Here is a 17,218-nt window from a genome sequence, read left to right as displayed (position 1 = left end):
GTATAGGGTTTCTTTTTTTTTTTTTGACGATTAGAATATGCATTTAGATTTAGTTTTATTTCACATTAGTTTTACAAAAGAATAGCTTCCTGTGTTCATTCTGCCCCCCCACCGCCCTTCACACTATGTTGCACTATTTATTTTAATTACTTGTTTTTCTTCTCTGAGTTTGCTGTCTGACAGGTATGACCACATTTTTCATGTTCTGAAGCACCTAATTATCTATTTATCCATATCTAGAAAACCTTCGGCAAATTATTACAATTTGCTCAGATTCTTAATTCTATATTTGCTCTAATTCAATTTTCAACATGTTATCTTTATTTCTTGTTTGTAAAACCTACTCTAATAGTATTGTTTCATCCTTTTTCCTTTTCTCCTTTAAATTATTCAATATTAATTTAGCTCACTTATTCAGTGCTTAATTTTATACGTCTATAGCAACCTTAAAATTCTTACACTTTTCCTACTTCACTCATCTTAAATCCAATGTCTAATTTATCCTTTATTTTAGGTAGTTTATGCTAAGCACCAATAACCAAACATTTCTGAAAGTAAGACTATAATATGTCACTAATCTGTTTGCATTCTCCGGCCTGGATTTTACATCAGGCTGTCTGTCTCATATTTTCTGTTTTATGGGGCTGTCAGGGCTGCATCTCCTCCTTCAGACTATGTTGCACAATTTATTTTAAGACTATGGAAGTATCTGGAAGTACAGCCTGAAAATAAGAACCGATCATTTTGTCTACAAAGTCTGAGTTGAAAACGGGAAGCATTGCTCTTCAAAGGTTTCTTCAATAAATATATAGAACATTCAATTAATTTAAAAGTAGAGGAACTCTTTATAGATTGCTTTGTCCAGAAGTTACACTTCAGTAAATTAAAGATGCCAAACACTACTTTTGTTAAGACTAATCTAAAATATGTAATCTAAAATCTAGTTTCCCCACAAATCTCAATTGACACAAATTGTCTCAGCCATCTTCATTGCAATATTATATATGAGTTAAAGATTAATTTAAACTTACAAGTTTAACTTTGTTTGTTTTTCTCAAAGCTCAGTATCAATATTAAAAATGTATTCAGTATGTTCCAGCCCATAGGAACTACTGTTATATGCATATTCCTATGTAACCCATCTTGCCCAATCAGCATAGAATATTTAACAGACTTGTTTTAAAATTACTTATAAGGGTGTGTGGCTACTTTCATTCCTTACTGATTCCATGTTTCAACTCAACTCAAATATTTATTTTAAAATATATAGTATTATTGTTAGTATTATAGTATTCATTTTTTTAAAAATATAAAAGTTGCCTGACAGGTTCTCATGGCCCAAGAAGCAAAAGTTATTTTCACTTTAACTTTTAAGGAAGCATCTGAGCTTAAGGACGGCATCAACCTGAAGAGAAATAAAGAAGATGGCAAATGTTACATTATCTACAAAGACAAGGAAATGTTGCGAGCATGCAAGAATCAGTGCAAACATCAAGGAGGACTGTTTATTAAAGACATTGAGGACATAAACAGACGGTAAAGCTTTTTGTTATTCAATGTTTTATTCTATTTTATTATTTATTTATTTATTATTTTTGGTGCGGGTTGTTCTTCTTGTTTTCAATTTTGTACCAGCCTTTCACTTTACAAATCTGTATTTTATGTTCATATTTTCAGCAATGTCACTTAAAACTAAGCTCAAAATAATGTCTTTTTAATACTGTACATGAACAATTATTACTCCCACAAAATGGGATTTAATAAAATCTCAAACATAGCCTATGCAAGTCTTTTAGTAACCTCATGTTTATATCTTAATAGGTAATTCAGATAAATGTTGGCAAATAAAAGGAAATTCGATAATTTGCTCTGAGACCCATCTGTTCTGATGTTGCACAATGCTTCTATTTGTTCTGTATTTATGATGATGATGATTTACTTTCCCTTTATAGTGCATTGCTTTCTTTTATCAAACTGATCTGCCACATTAATACGCTTTATTTGTTTGCTTTGGTTCTTTAAATCGCTTAGTACTCCTGGCTTACATTATTATTATTATTATTATTATTATTATTATTATTATTATTATTATTATTATTATTATTATTGTTGTTGTTGTTGTGCAATACACAGAATAAAAGTGTCTAGTTATTATTTGGTATTCTGTTAATTGTTAACAGAACAGTCCGCTGTACCAAACATTACTGGAAACTGGATGTTGCTACTATGAAATATGTAAATCCACCTGACAGTTTTCATCAAGAAGAGCTTGGTAACTTTTTTGGATTATTATTATTATTATTATTATTATTATTATTATTATTATTATTATTATTATTTGCCTTTTCTTTTTTTATATAGTTTGCAGAGAACCTGTGAGGAAAATATTTTAAAAATTGTATTGTTTAAGTAGACAAATTACCAATTTATGTTGTATTGTTTAAGTAGACAAATTACCAATCTATGTGAACCATATGACTCACAGCAATTAAGGCTTAACTGAAATGCAAATAAGAACAATGAGTCCTTCCCATTGAGTAAATTGTCTTGTTCAACAAAAGCAAACATATACATTACATGAGGTTTACCTGTAATGACAAATAACTTGAAATCATGTTTTACAACTTTTATTTGAATTGGTAAATTAAAAGAACTGAGAAAATGAATAATCTATGTTACACGCCTAAATGTAATTATAAAAGCACCCCCTTGGAAAAATCTCATGCATTTCAAATAAACGCTGCAAGTTGCGCAATACCCCGCTCAACAATCATGCACACCCACTCCTCAGGCAACTTTGAATTATTAATTGATATTAAAGTAAAGCTATTGGAAAATCACTGTCATTATTGCACAATAGGTGTCTTATTGAGGAACTATATTGATCACTTGGAGCTGAGGGACTCAAGGTCAACCTCAATGCAGAGGCTTTCTTATGTTCTCCTAATGTCATGCTCTTCTTGTACAGTTGTTGAAATGGATGAAAGTGGGGGGATTCAACTTATAGAACTGAGCCCCCCTGATCCTTGGCTTTCTGACCCTAGGACTCCTGAAGAGCTTCAATTTGGAGAAGTGCAGGTATGTGTTGTATTGACATACATTGAATTTACAACACATGAGTATATTGATTATTATAATATTATATAAATATTTTAAATGATTCCGCAGGTCAAAATATATATATTTTAAATGTTACATATTGTATGTTGTTAATCAAAACTTTTTAATCTAGTTCTTAGTCCTGATAGAATTGTGCCAGCATTTTTATTATGAATTTCACATTTGGAAAAAAATATTAGAACAGAAGCATTCAAAGCTCAGTGGAGAAAGGTTAAATGGATTAACTGGATGATGTACCATTTGTTTTAATAATTAATACATTTGTTTTAAATGTTGAAAACCTGGAGAGGTGTTATTGAACTTGGTCATCTACTTTTAATCATGAATCATCACTTTTAATCATTAGAAGTAGAGGTGCAGAATGTGTAAAAGCAAATTAACAATACATAAACATAGGAGTAGTAATGGAAGTAGGTTTTTTTTTTTGTTCATAATCCTTTCAGGAAATACTCAGAGGCATAACTTTAGTTTCAGGGATGGGTCAGTGAGTGTTGGGGTGCTGTCAAATTATTGAGCGGGGGTAAATAATGTCTATTACAGATCACATCTTTCATAAAGTGGAGGGAACCCTTTGATTGAGGGGACAAAATTACACTCTCTATATAATGGGACAAGTTCTCCCCACCCCGCCTAAACCTACACCGACGGAAATACTACACAGTTGAATGTAGCAGATGTTGATGAAATGTGGTTGCTTTCTTTCAGATTAACTATCTTACACATGCATGCACGGAGCTCAAACTAGGCAGTAAGAGGATGCTGTTCGACCCCTGGCTTACAGGCCCCGCATTTTCAAGAGGCTGGTGGCTGCTGCATGAGCCCCCAGAAAACTGTCTGGAAACATTGTGCCGTGCTGATTTAATATACATAAGTCACTTGCATGCTGACCATCTCAGGTATACTAGTACAACAATGCTTGCTTTTGAAATTATTTGGAACCACCAATGTCTTTTTTGTTATTGTACCTAAAATTTTGGGCATGCTAATTCATGTGAATGTTTTTATCCTAATACTATTTTATTTTAGTTAATCTGTATTATTTAATATTATTATTTATCAATTATACTCAGTCAACTGAAGTTTGCAAAATATCCTCTGTTAGTATAAGATTTTAAATTAAAATAACACGTTGAATGACAATACTGGAACATGCTTCATTTTCGGGAAACAACTGATGAATTATTCTAATGTGAATAAATGCTAAACATATTGGTTGTTTAACAAGTTACAAAGTGTATATCGTTGATGTTGTCAATCATAATTGCAAAGATTTATTTTTATTTTATTTTAGCTATCCCACTTTAAAAATACTTTCAGAAAAGCGTCCTGACATCCCAGTATTTGTTGGCAATACCTCAAGGCCAGTGTTTTGGTATCTGGACAGAAGTGGAGTAAATTTAACTAACATCAATGTGGTCCCTTTTGGAGTGTGGCAAGAGGTAAGCAGTGGGGTACACTGTTCTTCTATTCAAACTAGTGCAACATCTGTGCAACTAAACTAAACCCCAAAATGTTTAAAACAAATAGCATTAAAATATATATACATATCATACAAAATATGTTTCAGAATTACCATGTAGGGTACACAATTAAAATACCAGAAAACAATTATAAGCCTATCCAAAGTCCTCATTAATACACCTTTATTATTGGATACTGCTGTTACCTTCAAGTTACTTCAAGTTACCTTCAAGTAACAAAAACAATGTGTTTTGACACTACTATGTCTTTGCAGTGGTGTTGAAACACGTTGTTTTTATTACTCAATAAAATTAAACTTTTTAAGTAATAGTCCTGTCTAAATACTTGACAAGTGAGAATGTGGCTACCAAATCAATGTTTTAATTTACACTCACCTAAAGGATTATTAGGAACACCTGTTCAATTTCTCATTAATGCAATTATCTAACCAACCAATCACATGGCAGTTGCTTCAATGCATTTAGGGGTGTGGTCCTGGTCAAGACAATCTCCTGAACTCCAAACTGAATGTCTGAATGGGAAAGAAAGGTGATTTAAGCAATTTTGAGCGTGGCATGGTTGTTGGTGCCAGACGGGCCGGTCTGAGTATTTCACAATCTGCTCAGTTACTAGGATTTTCACGCACAACCATTTCTAGGGTTTACAAAGAATGGTGTGAAAAGGGAAAAACATCCAGTATGCGGCAGTCCTGTGGGCGAAAATGCCTTGTTGATGCTAGAGGTCAGAGGAGAATGGGCCGACTGATTCAAGCTGATAGAAGAGCAACTTTGACTGAAATAACCACTCGTTACAACCGAGGTATGCAGCAAAGCATTTGTGAAGCCACAACACGTACAACCTTGAGGCGGATGGGCTACAACAGCAGAAGACCCCACCGGGTACCACTCATCTCCACTACAAATAGGAAAAAGAGGCTACAATTTGCACAAGCTCACCAAAATTGGACAGTTGAAGACTGGAAAAATGTTGCCTGGTCTGATGAGTCTCGATTTCTGATGAGACATTCAGATGGTAGTCAGAATTTGGCGTAAACAGAATGAGAACATGGATCCATCATGCCTTGTTACCACTGTGCAGGCTGGTGGTGGTGGTGTAATGGTGTGGGGGATGTTTTCTTGGCACACTTTAGGCCCCTTAGTGCCAATTGGGCATCGTTTAAATCCCACGGCCTACCTGAGCATTGTTTCTGACCATGTCCATCCCTTTATGACCACCATGTACCCATTCTCTAATGGCTACTTCCAGCAGGATAATGCACCATGTCACAAAGGTCGAATCATTTCAAATTGGTTTCTTGAACATGACAATGAGTTCACTGTACTAAACTGGCCCCCACAGTCACCAGATCTCAACCCAATAGAGCATCTTTGGGATGTGGTGGAACGGGAGCTTCGTGCCCTGGATGTGCATCCCACAAATCTCCATCAACTGCAAGATGCTATCCTATCAATATGGGCCAACATTTCTAAAGAATGCTTTCAGCACCTTGTTGAATCAATGCCACGTAGAATTAAGGCAGTTCTGAAGGCGAAAGGGGGTCAAACACAGTATTAGTATGGTGTTCCTAATAATCCTTTAGGTGAGTGTATATAATATATATATTTATTTATTTTTCACATTCAAATGTTAGGTTGATGAACATTTAAGATTCATGATTTTGATGGATGGTGTGCATCCTGAAATGGACACGTGCATCATTGTGGATTATAAAGGTATTTACTTTTTATATGCTAATATATTGTTAAAACAGTTTATCATCACATCACTTTTTTAATTACGAAGTTTTTTTTTTTTAAAGGCTAGTAACAGTAAACAGTTAAAGGTTAGCAGTATTATATTTCATTGGTAACCAACATAAATGAGCAGCATATATTGTGATTCTACACATTCCATAAAATGACCTGTGCAAATATTCTAAGAGTTATTCACACCCATTCCATAATTAGCTGATCTGTAATAAAATATATCAGACATCCTGTACTGGAAAATAAATAAGAAATTACTGATTTTATTTAGAAATGGCTTTGTTCTTTTAAATACTAGGTCACATGATTCTGAACACTGTAGACTGCACACAACCAAATGGAGGGATCCTGCCCCGCAATGTGGATGTAATGATGAGTGACTTTGCAGGAGGGGCTGCTGGATTCCCCATGACTTTCACAGGAGGGAAGTACACTGGTAAGCTTCATGACTTATTTTACTGTTATTGGGCAAAAACTGGGAAGTGAGATTTTCTTGGTCAAACCAAGAATATCAGAAAAGGAACAAAAGTTTTAGAATGTTTAAATTTACAAATCCAGCCTTGTGGTGATGAAACCTCTTCATAACATGCTTCGTTAAGAGGTTCTAATGAAATGAGGTGTTTCTTTTTTCTTTAACATGTGATCAGAAAATTGTGGTTAAATGTATGTAGTTTAAATAAGTTGTTCAAACAGGAAGCGAGTAATTCAAAATGTGTGTAAAATGTACATACAATTAATTACAATTAATTTAAATAGGTAAATTAATTAATACTTTACATTAAATATTGTATGCATTTTATTTAAATTTAAGTGCTTGCCTGGCTTAATATTAGGTATTTGTGCACATTTTAATATTTAATGTTTGGAAATGTACATACATATTTTGTACTTGTACTGTTTGTTTAGTATTGCCATTATTCACAAATAAGCATTTTGTATTGACATGTGTATCACTCATTGAGCTCATGCTCAGGCACAGTCTGAGATGACTTCCTACATGACTCAGATTCCAGTTTGCAGTTAATTCAGCTGTATATTCACCATGCTTACACAGAGGAATGGAAAGCAAACTTTATAAAGACTGAAAGAAGAAAACTGCTCAACTACAAGGCACAGCTGGTGAAATCCCTACAACCCAGAGTATACTGTCCATTTGCAGGGTATTTTGTAGAGGCTCATCCATCTGACAGGTATTTCTATAAACTGTAATGATATACAAAACCAGCATAAAATCATTTGTTAATAATAATAATAATAATAATAAGTTAATATTTTATACAATTGTAGGTATATAATGGAAACAAACCTAAAAAACAACCCTGAGGAGCTCAACAAGCTGATCAATAAGCTAGAGCCTTCTATTACTACATGGACACCGAAACCAGGAGCAGTCCTAGACCTCGCCCGAATCCTGAAAGACCCTGCAGATAGGTGGGTGCATAGCCTTTCATGGCCTAATGATGTAAATTATATTTAACTACACCGGGAAAAAAACATGTTCCGCCTCTTTCAGCAGACTTGAATAGGAAGCAGTATTATTTCTTTCATGTGGTCTATTGCACGTGTAGCTATTTCAATAACCTTAGAGCTTAGCTTACTTATTTATAAACATGTAACTGCACATGTAGGCTCTTAAGTGTTTAGGGTTGAGCATGTGGTGTGTTGTTTTATATTTAATTGTTTTTTGGTTTTTTTATTGCAGTAAGGCCATCATCAATCCCCCACCTTCGACAAAACTCTACAAAGACAGCTGGGAGTTTGATCTTTATCTGGCTGAGATCAACTCTGCGATCGATTCACAGATATTCCAACACAAAGAGTGGATTATTTTTTACTATAATTGGGCCGGGTTTAGAGAATACAATCTAGTCATAAGGGTAAATATGCAAAATGTTTTGGTCTCATATCCTTTCAAAGTTGAAGTGCTAAAGAGTCTTTACCTTTCCAAGGCAAAAGTGCAATAGTGCTCCAACATAAGACATATTAACATCTCACAGATCAGTCTCTAGTAAGGAAGTACTCCAGTCAAAACCTAGAGGACTTGAGCTGGTATCTCTCCCAGCAGGGAGTTCAAGATTACAGAAACATCCCCACTCACATCAATAATAATATACAGAAAATATAAATATCTACTTTTTTGGATGGCCACCCTTGATAAACATATACAAAATGAACAATAATGAATACCTTGCATTACCCCAGATCTGTGGCTGTTATGTTAGTCACACAATGACAACTATGTCTCCAATTGTACTTATTTCCCTCAATCATTTGTGTTGCAGATGATTGAAACAGATGACAATTTTGATCCTTGGCCTGGTGGATATGATTACTATGTTGATTTCCTGGACCTGTCTTTCCCCCATGAACGACCTGCCCGAGAGCACTCATATGAAGAGGTAAGCATGCCTATAGAAAGACTGCACCTCTTTGAACTTATATCACAGTTTGCTATGTCAGTGCCTCAGAGTTTCAGGCATGTAAATTATTTTTTCCAATTACCCCACTTACTGCAGCATGTTGGAAACTCAAATTGTCCCAAATCACAACATGCATGGTCTGCTTTGGCCCATCTTGCTCTCTGTCTTGGGATGGGATGAGATGAGTGTGAATGTTTGGCATGTTCAGTTGTATGTTTTCCATATGAACACTGGAGATTTCATTATGAAAAATGTAGAGTTGTGAGTGATTTTTTTTCAAAATAAACTGGACTGAACTGGAATTGCAATGTGAGTACAGTGCATTGTTGTCTGCATTGGTGGCTTAGGGTGTTGATACATCTTCAATATTTGAATATTGTGTCTGTAGTTTCAGTCACAGTGTGTAGACAATTGAAAACAATTGCATAGTACCCAGAACAATGTATTGCATCAAAAAAGTCTGCTGAAACCATATTTATATCACTCTTTAGATTTAAAGATTGTGAAATTGGTTGCAAAGCAGTCCTCCCTCTAACATTTGCCAAAGAGGCTTCTTTTCAATTTGTTTGTGTGTGTGTGAGTGTGTGTGTGTGAGTATTGTGACAGACCGGTAAGTGGGTGTGTTAAGAATGAGCCATCCAGACAAGGGCTTTGTGGGAAGGACTATTCTGCTCAGGTAAGTTTAATGCAAACCAAAATGTAATACACACTCAACTTGACAAAAATAAATAAAATGCCTAGCCTTGTTCAGGCCTACCTTACTTCCTTCCTTTCCCTCTCTATGACCACAAAAATATGAAACCCAGATGATTTGTGATGCAATTTGTTAGATTGCTGGATTAGTCACATACTTTCCAAAACAAAGCAGCTAACCAGCAGAGTCCATGACAAACAATGTGCATTGTGCTAGGCTTCAAAAGTCATAGAAACTCATCAAGAGAACTCACACTAAAGCACACATAAAAAAGGCTAGACTATCAGACATGCATTGAATGAGATATCTAGGATAAATGTATGAACCAATATGTGTGCTTACAGAAACTCTTTAGATGTAATTTTACACCTCCCATACTCATTCTAATGGCATTTGCTAACAACTAAAATTGCTCTGAAATCTCTTTTAGATTAAGAACAGAGTTGGGGTGATACGCCACGTGGTGAAACATGGCATCTTGTGGGATGATCTTTACATTGGCTTCCAGAACCGACTAAGCAGAGACCCAGACATTTACCACCACCAGTATGTATAAATCTAGCGCTTAAATCACTTTGAATTCACATTATTAAAGTCTTCAGTTTGTCCATAGAAATGGCAAACACCTGAAACTTAACACAGGATGTTGTGCTTTTTGCTTCTGGTGCAGAATATCCCTACATAATGCTGTATATCATTTTACGTAATTTATTTGCCTTCATTCTTTAACTGCAGTCACACAGTATTTACCACCAGTGTTAAGGTTGTCACTTGTTAAATATTTACAGTTACAAGTTATATGAACACAGGTGTGACAGCAACATCAACTATTTACTATTAAATTAATTAATCATAGTAAAACTACAATTAGTTGCTTTACTGGTGTGGTAAAATGAAAGACACGAACACAACAATGTTAAGTGGCGAACATCCTGATTCTTTGAAATGTACCAGAGTAGTTTAAACGAATAGCTATAGTCTACCCTCAGTAAACTTCTGCACTGATTGTCAGATTCATTTACCACACTCTTGATATTAGCCTTACTACATTTGTATCAGATAAGTAAAGAAGTGTTAACTGACTGACTTTTCAGTAGAACCTCCTGGTACTGTCAGATTAGATGTTATTGTAGTATAAACCTGTGGAAATAACCACTCTGCAGTTTCCTGTGTCAATCAGATAAGCTAAGTCAGTCTTTACCATTCACTCAGAAGAAACTATAATAATAATAATAATTGTACAAATTTGAGTTTTTCTATAAGGGTTACATAGTGAATTCTTTGTGGTTTCAGGTTCTGGAATCATTTCCAAACTAATTTGCCACTGACCTCACCAGATTGGGACTTATTCCTGGACCAGATGAATGTGGACCCTGAGAAGTAGCACTAATGTGATGTTCACAACTCTAAATCTACTCATTCAAGTTCTATTGAAGTTTGTCACTAAATATAAATAATAATAATATTGTGCATAGGATTAAACAGAATGTTGAATACAGGGTGTTTTACTGTACTTACAACTGCTTTAATTCAGGGTTTGAGTAAGTTGACGAGGGATTGAGAGGTGATAGGGCTTGAGAAGCTGGAAGAGGAGTTTGGTCTGAAAAGTAATAATAATGTGCTGCTGTTTTCAGCACACGAGGTTCTGAAGGTAACTGAAAGAGAATACGAAGGAAAATATGGAATTTACTTGATGTAAATTACTGCAGTGTTTACTTCGTAGAGGAGTAACTAAGTAACTAAAATTCACCAGACCCCAGAGTGGTCTCTGTGGAGCTGGATAAGTGGCTCCTTAGGAAACCTTGGTGCTCTTATAGGCCCGAGGACTGCTTTTATTCTTGGAATATTCATTTTTCTCTGTTTGTTTTGTGTTGATCAAGTGTTGCTGTATCCTGCGTTAATTATAAATTTGCTCTTATTGTGCCTTGGTCCCTCTATATGTGCGTGTTTACAAAAATGTTTGGCTCGCTTGGTGTCTTCATCCATGGACGCTCTGAAACCTAATTGCTTCGATGCCCACCGGGCTCAACTGCTGAAACAACGACGAAATAACACGTAATGAACACTGGAAATCGTCTCGGTCTTGCCGGCCACTTGATGAGCGCCGATGGACCACAATGAAAGAACAATCACCAGAGACAATACTACTTCAAGAAGAAGTAGTTTCTTCAAATTACCTACTGGGACCATGGAATGAGAACTGTGCCTCTAAAAGATCAAACGTATGACAAGGAAATAAAGCCTCAGAGGTGGTGGAAACTGCTGTGTTTACAGAATCTGATCAACAGGGCTTACTTTGTGATTAACATGTCCAAAATGTCTTTTTATATCTAACGCAATTTTACGGAATTAATGTAACATGTTCATGTTTCATTAAAGAGGGCAACTGTTGGGGTAAAATTGCCCCCTATGTATTGTACTGACTTCTGACATGTATAAAACTGTGTGCTGTTGCAAAAATAAACTGAAGACAAGATCTGGCATTGTGTCGGTGACTTTTTTCTTCCCGAGCTCGTCTCCTGCGGAGGATCCACCATCCAGCACTGACGGCGCTGGGTTATCCTAGTCCAGGGAACCTGAAGGGTTTACTTCTTGTGAAGTGGTTGTACCTTGACAGGAAGAAAAGCTTGTGTTTGTGATTGGATGCATTCTTGCTAGCAGTGTGTACAATTAAACACCACTAGATGGAGACATTAACTCATTCTATAATCCTAAAACATTATAATGACGTAAAAGTTACAGTGTGGATATATGTTAATAACAATCTTGGCACAGAAAAAATCCGTGAAAAATGGTGTAGCTTGGTCTTTACCACAGAGATTGGCTTTTGTAACCGAAAGCCACAAACTTCAAAGCCGGCTGTGGATTGATAGGCAGCCCAAAGTAGGTAAAACAGACAGATTGAATTACTTGTTTTCTATTCAGTTATAGGTTAATCCATAGGTTTGCATCAAAGTAATGGATTGTAAGTTTACTACTTGATTCACCTTCTCTATGGAGTAATGTAAAATAATGGGTATGAGAGATTTGATGAACTGAAAACTGATTTGCATTCCACTTCTCTGTTTAATGTATTTATGAGAGAGAAAAAAGTGTGTATTGAAGTTAATTTAAATTACTGTATTAAAACGTGGATGATGAATACATTAAATGCTTTTAAATTGCCTGTATTCCATAATATTAAATATGATCTAATATTTATTGTGATAATGTTAAATTATACATTTTCTAAATAAAATTGAGATTTCATGGTTGCACATTTTAATGTAATTAATAATGATTTTTATAGTAGTGTAAATAGCAGATACAACAGTACAGCAGTGGGTGATAGAAATAAAGACCAGCTTTATTTTGACTTTTTGTATGATCAATTCACAGCGACACACATTTCTGTTTTGAGGATATTATAAATGTTGGATATCAACAAAAAAGCACAACTGCAGTGCAAAATGTCATTCAACTGGGCTCAGTACTTGAAACCAATATCCCTGGACATTTTGAGACAGGACATTTCAAAATCAAATGTACACAACATTTGAGCAAGTATTAAGCCTTTGCAAAATGTATGAATAATTATCAGTTCATTAACATCTAAAATGTCAAGCTCATATAAAAGTGTTTTATTATTCCTTTTGTTTTTGCTGGTCTTATATTAAATAATGGAAGATACCTGTCTCAAAGTGCTCCGGAAATACCAGAAACCTACTAAGTGAAACATTATACCATATTAAATGACAATATTTTACAAGACTTTCTAACACTCTAAGATATTGGAAAAATACTGCTTTGTAAGATTTCTGATAATAGTACCAACTCTTATATGTTTGTTTATAGCATGGTTTTGTTTCTGAAAGGGAAAGATAACCTTCTAAATTTACCAGAAAAGACTAATCATTATTGAATGGAGAATGCCTCTTACAAACTGGCAAGTGAAGCTGGTTTTCCTGGGGGGATTCTGTTCCCTCAATCCCTTTTATCAGGATGATCTTATTTTACAGTTCTGTTCAAGTCGTCAGAGTTTTCATAAACCAAGTAAATTAAAAAAAGGATAAGATTTCATGTTTGTCACGTTATTGTGATTCACAAAGAGTAACAAGTTTCAGTCATGTTAAGAAAAACTAAAGTTAGATTGCCATCCATGGATTAAGAATACAGTGAAGACAATCCCTGTCAATTAATTAACTAATACAGACTTATTGTAATATTTTACTTTAATTTAGACCCTGAATTTCACACAGACATGTTTAGTCAATTGTGAATGTCCTTGATTTGATCCTTTCCACATTTTTATACTTCATATCTATTTACTCAAATCTGTTTGTTTTATTTATTTATGTATTTATCCATGTATTTATTGGGTTAATCTATGTTATTTAAAAATATGTGCTTTATTACAAGATTTATTTCCCAAAGTTAAAAAACAAATAGAACAGACCCTTACTTTGACTGAATTGTAGTATTCACACGTTACATTGTTTGGATCAGGTCTTTTTCTCTTTTTTCACATAGGTTACAGACATTAAATAGGCAACATTAATCAACATTTTATGCTTTGTCAGATGCTTATTTTTTCTATATATATTTATTTTCCTTGTTATATTTTCTGTTTCATCTAACATAATCTGTATTGAATAGTGTTGCAAACACAACATTGAATACGTGTTTGTTTGTTTGTGTGTTTTTAAAGTAGGACACTATGTGAGCTACAAATAAATTGTTTACTTCCTTCATTCTTTTGTCATTGTAATGTAATTCACACAGCGTAACAGTTATTTTTCACCAAAAATCAACATGGCAGAAAGAAGCTTGGTCACTGTGGCTCCGTGCACCAGACATTGAAGCTTTGTGTTTACATTTTGGAAGATGTACTTTTAAATGTCCATTTTGTTTTATGTATCTGTTAAAGTTTTTACTGCCAGCAGCTTCATTTTCTTTCCTTGAAAAGAGAAACATCTCCTTTCAATTACTTATAGATTCATTCAAATTAAATATGTGAAATGTATCAAGTTTCTTTACTCTTTTAAACTTAATACTATAAAAAAGGCAAGCAGGTGCCATTGTAACACTTCAACGGAATAAGTAATATAGAACAATATTAAAAAGATCTGAGGAAAATGTAGCAAGTACTTAAATATGTAGGATATGGAATTAAATGTTCCTACTAAGCCACATGTATTTCAATCATATACATACACATATATATGTATATATAAATTAAGCCAGATTAATAAAGTCTGGTTGTGGGACAGGTAATAAAGAAAAACAATTTAAAATGTTTACATTACCACTGCAAACCCTGAGGAAGAATGACATGGCTGTACAACCTGTTTGCAAGTTTATTCTGCTGTATGTTGGTTTATATAGTGAGTACTAAGAGGATAACATGTATAGATTTTTGTTAAGGTATTCACTGAGTTATTTACGCCTGTATTTTCTCACCCAAATATTCATTCTAATGTCCCTTGAAGGAAATTACAAGAAAATTTTGGCCATGAGAAAAATGTCACATTTGCTTTCTGATTTTATATAATAGTCTACAATATATTTTTGTAATGACAGCAGAAAATAAACCTCTAGAAAATCTCTAGAAATAGAGATTTAAATTAGAGACTATCGGACTGCAGTCAGATTTTCAGAACAGTTTAGCTTTTGTATGACATTTTTAAAACAAAATAAGGGAAACGGTAACCAAACAACAGTCCAACTACACCTTTTTTTAAATAAGCAGTATGTTGCATGACACATCAGAGTGAATTTAGAAGTGCATACAAACAAATACATCATGAAGTTGAAATTATATTTCCATGTTGTTTTGGAGCATCTCAGCTTCTGTTTGACTGACCCAGTTTCAATGTACACAGCATAGTCCACAATGATGCAATAAACCATCTCAAAGTGAAGAGAAATTGGTTCTGTTGTATCCACTGCTGTAATCGTAAGTGACCTGTGGAAGAGAGCACTCTGTGAAGAAATGTGGGAACACCGACACGCTTGGAGCATTTTCCTCCAGGGGCGATGCTACAGTGGAGTCCGAATGACAGTACACAGGGGGCTGGATGGGGATTGTCCTCACATTCTCGTTTAAATTCAAGCTGCAGATCCCAGTTTTTTTACCAAAACTGCTACAAGTAGTCCAGGGCTCTGTGTATAGGAAACCCCCCACCAGCTGATGAGGATCATACGACCCAGGCTCCAAAGCCACCTCTTGCTGGATCCTCACAGGCATGCCTTGGATGATATCTTGATCAGTGATCATGTTGCTGTAGTCTGGACCCAGGAGTTCGAAAAACTCAGCTGCTTCAGGGTTGCCCCGTTCCAGGTCCTTTAGAGTCATACCAGAGGTGGAGGTCACTTTGGAGGTGTTGGCAGGCTCTGTGAAGAAAGAGGGGGGGAGGTTGCGGTGTCGCAGAGGCAGTTTCTTCCCTTTCTCCCCCCTGATCTCCTTCGCTGAGTCAAAGAGGGCTGCCAGGCTCTTGCTTTGCAGGTTGGACTGGATCCCCTCTCGCTTCGGCGGGGGCTTACACTGGAAGCTGCTGTTGGGGTTGGATGGGGGTGAGCCTTGCCTCTTGACAGCTTCCTGCCCGGCGTTGCCAGGTGTTATGATGCCAGTGCACCTCTTAATCTGCTTCTGTAAGTATTTTCTGTGGTTCACTTTTCTTTTGGACTTCACCGGTTTGTCAAGAGCCAACTTGATGTTGCTGGAGGCCGAGTCGATGAAGCTCAGGAGGTCTCTGGTGGTCTCCTTGAAGTCCCCCTCACACTCCATTTCACCCAGGAGGCCCCCCTCAAAACTTTTGTCCATTTCGTATTCCATGACAGACCCAGGGAAGCAAAAATGCATGAAGTGGGGGTTCATGATTGCAGCCTGAACAGCCATTTCTTTGAATCGTTTAGTAGTTCCTCACACGGCGTCTAGTACATTGTTAAAATAAGATGGGATTTAAGCAGGCATTTTTGGTTTTCAGTTTTCTTTCTCCAGGGTTGCTTGTAAACCCTTGGTCTTTCCGCTTGTTGTGCAGCACTTTGAAACTCTCTCAAGCTGAAGTCTGAGTGACAGTGTGTGGGGAAGCTTTGAGAATTTTTTAGGGGGCTGGGCTGATGATGTCAGGACATCAAATGGGAGTGGCTGAAGGTCCCCGGGACTTAACTCTTTGCTTGTGCTTGACCACCTGCATCTAAGAAGGATTTGCAGAGGTACCCTGCTATGACAAGAAACAATAGCTATTTGGAATGGTGCCCTTTTTATTTTTATATAATTGTCAAATGTGGAAGTTTAAAGATTACCTGATTAGCTAAAATAAAAAATAGAACTTGTACATTTACACTATAGAGGTTTCAAAGATAAGTTTATATCTTGTTAGATTATTTTTATATTCCTAATATTACTTAGCTTAATGCTTTCTGTATTAACATTTTACCCATATATTAAAGATAAATTATATATATATATAATTTGTTTATTATAGGTTTAGTTTAGCCTCTCAAGAGAATTTTTATAAGGTAATAAGAACATGTTAAAAAATGGAAGATACATTTCTAATATTTCTTAACAGATTTTACACCAATGTTTCAAATGTATGTTACATCTCACGTGAATCACAAATACAGTGGGAGAATCATACATGTTCTGCATGTATCTCTGAAACTGTAAAGGTTTTCTGAAGGTTTCTATAAATACATTATATGTGCCCTTTCATGTCATATGTAGCGTGAATGTGGGAACCCTTATCTCTGGATTTCCTGGGCTCTTTGATTCA

General features: G+C 35.4%; 2 protein-coding genes across 2 annotated transcripts; one reads left to right on the top strand and one right to left on the bottom strand.

Annotated features, from left to right (window-relative positions):
- Positions 1-1,264: 1,264 nt before the first annotated feature.
- On the top strand, positions 1,265-11,942 carry cmah (cytidine monophospho-N-acetylneuraminic acid hydroxylase). The gene is made up of 13 exons (XM_066699372.1): positions 1,265-1,536; positions 2,181-2,272; positions 2,969-3,078; positions 3,826-4,016; positions 4,412-4,559; positions 6,233-6,314; positions 6,646-6,783; positions 7,402-7,537; positions 7,635-7,778; positions 8,050-8,224; positions 8,630-8,746; positions 9,892-10,007; positions 10,755-11,942. Exons 1-13 carry the CDS (start codon positions 1,334-1,336, stop codon positions 10,843-10,845), a joined length of 1,743 nt encoding a protein of 580 aa, XP_066555469.1. The 5' UTR covers positions 1,265-1,333; the 3' UTR covers positions 10,846-11,942.
- Positions 11,943-12,786: 844 nt separating this feature from the next.
- Positions 12,787-16,506, bottom strand: fam181b (family with sequence similarity 181 member B). Its single transcript, XM_066699377.1, has one exon. The coding sequence runs from the start codon at positions 16,336-16,338 to the stop codon at positions 15,352-15,354; it is 987 nt and encodes a 328-aa protein (XP_066555474.1). The 5' UTR covers positions 16,339-16,506; the 3' UTR covers positions 12,787-15,351.
- Positions 16,507-17,218: the final 712 nt, after the last annotated feature.

Source organism: Amia ocellicauda, chromosome 3 (assembly GCF_036373705.1).
Source record: "Amia ocellicauda isolate fAmiCal2 chromosome 3, fAmiCal2.hap1, whole genome shotgun sequence".
Lineage (NCBI taxonomy): Eukaryota > Metazoa > Chordata > Actinopteri > Amiiformes > Amiidae > Amia > Amia ocellicauda.
This window is presented reverse-complemented; position numbering and strand designations above follow the sequence as displayed.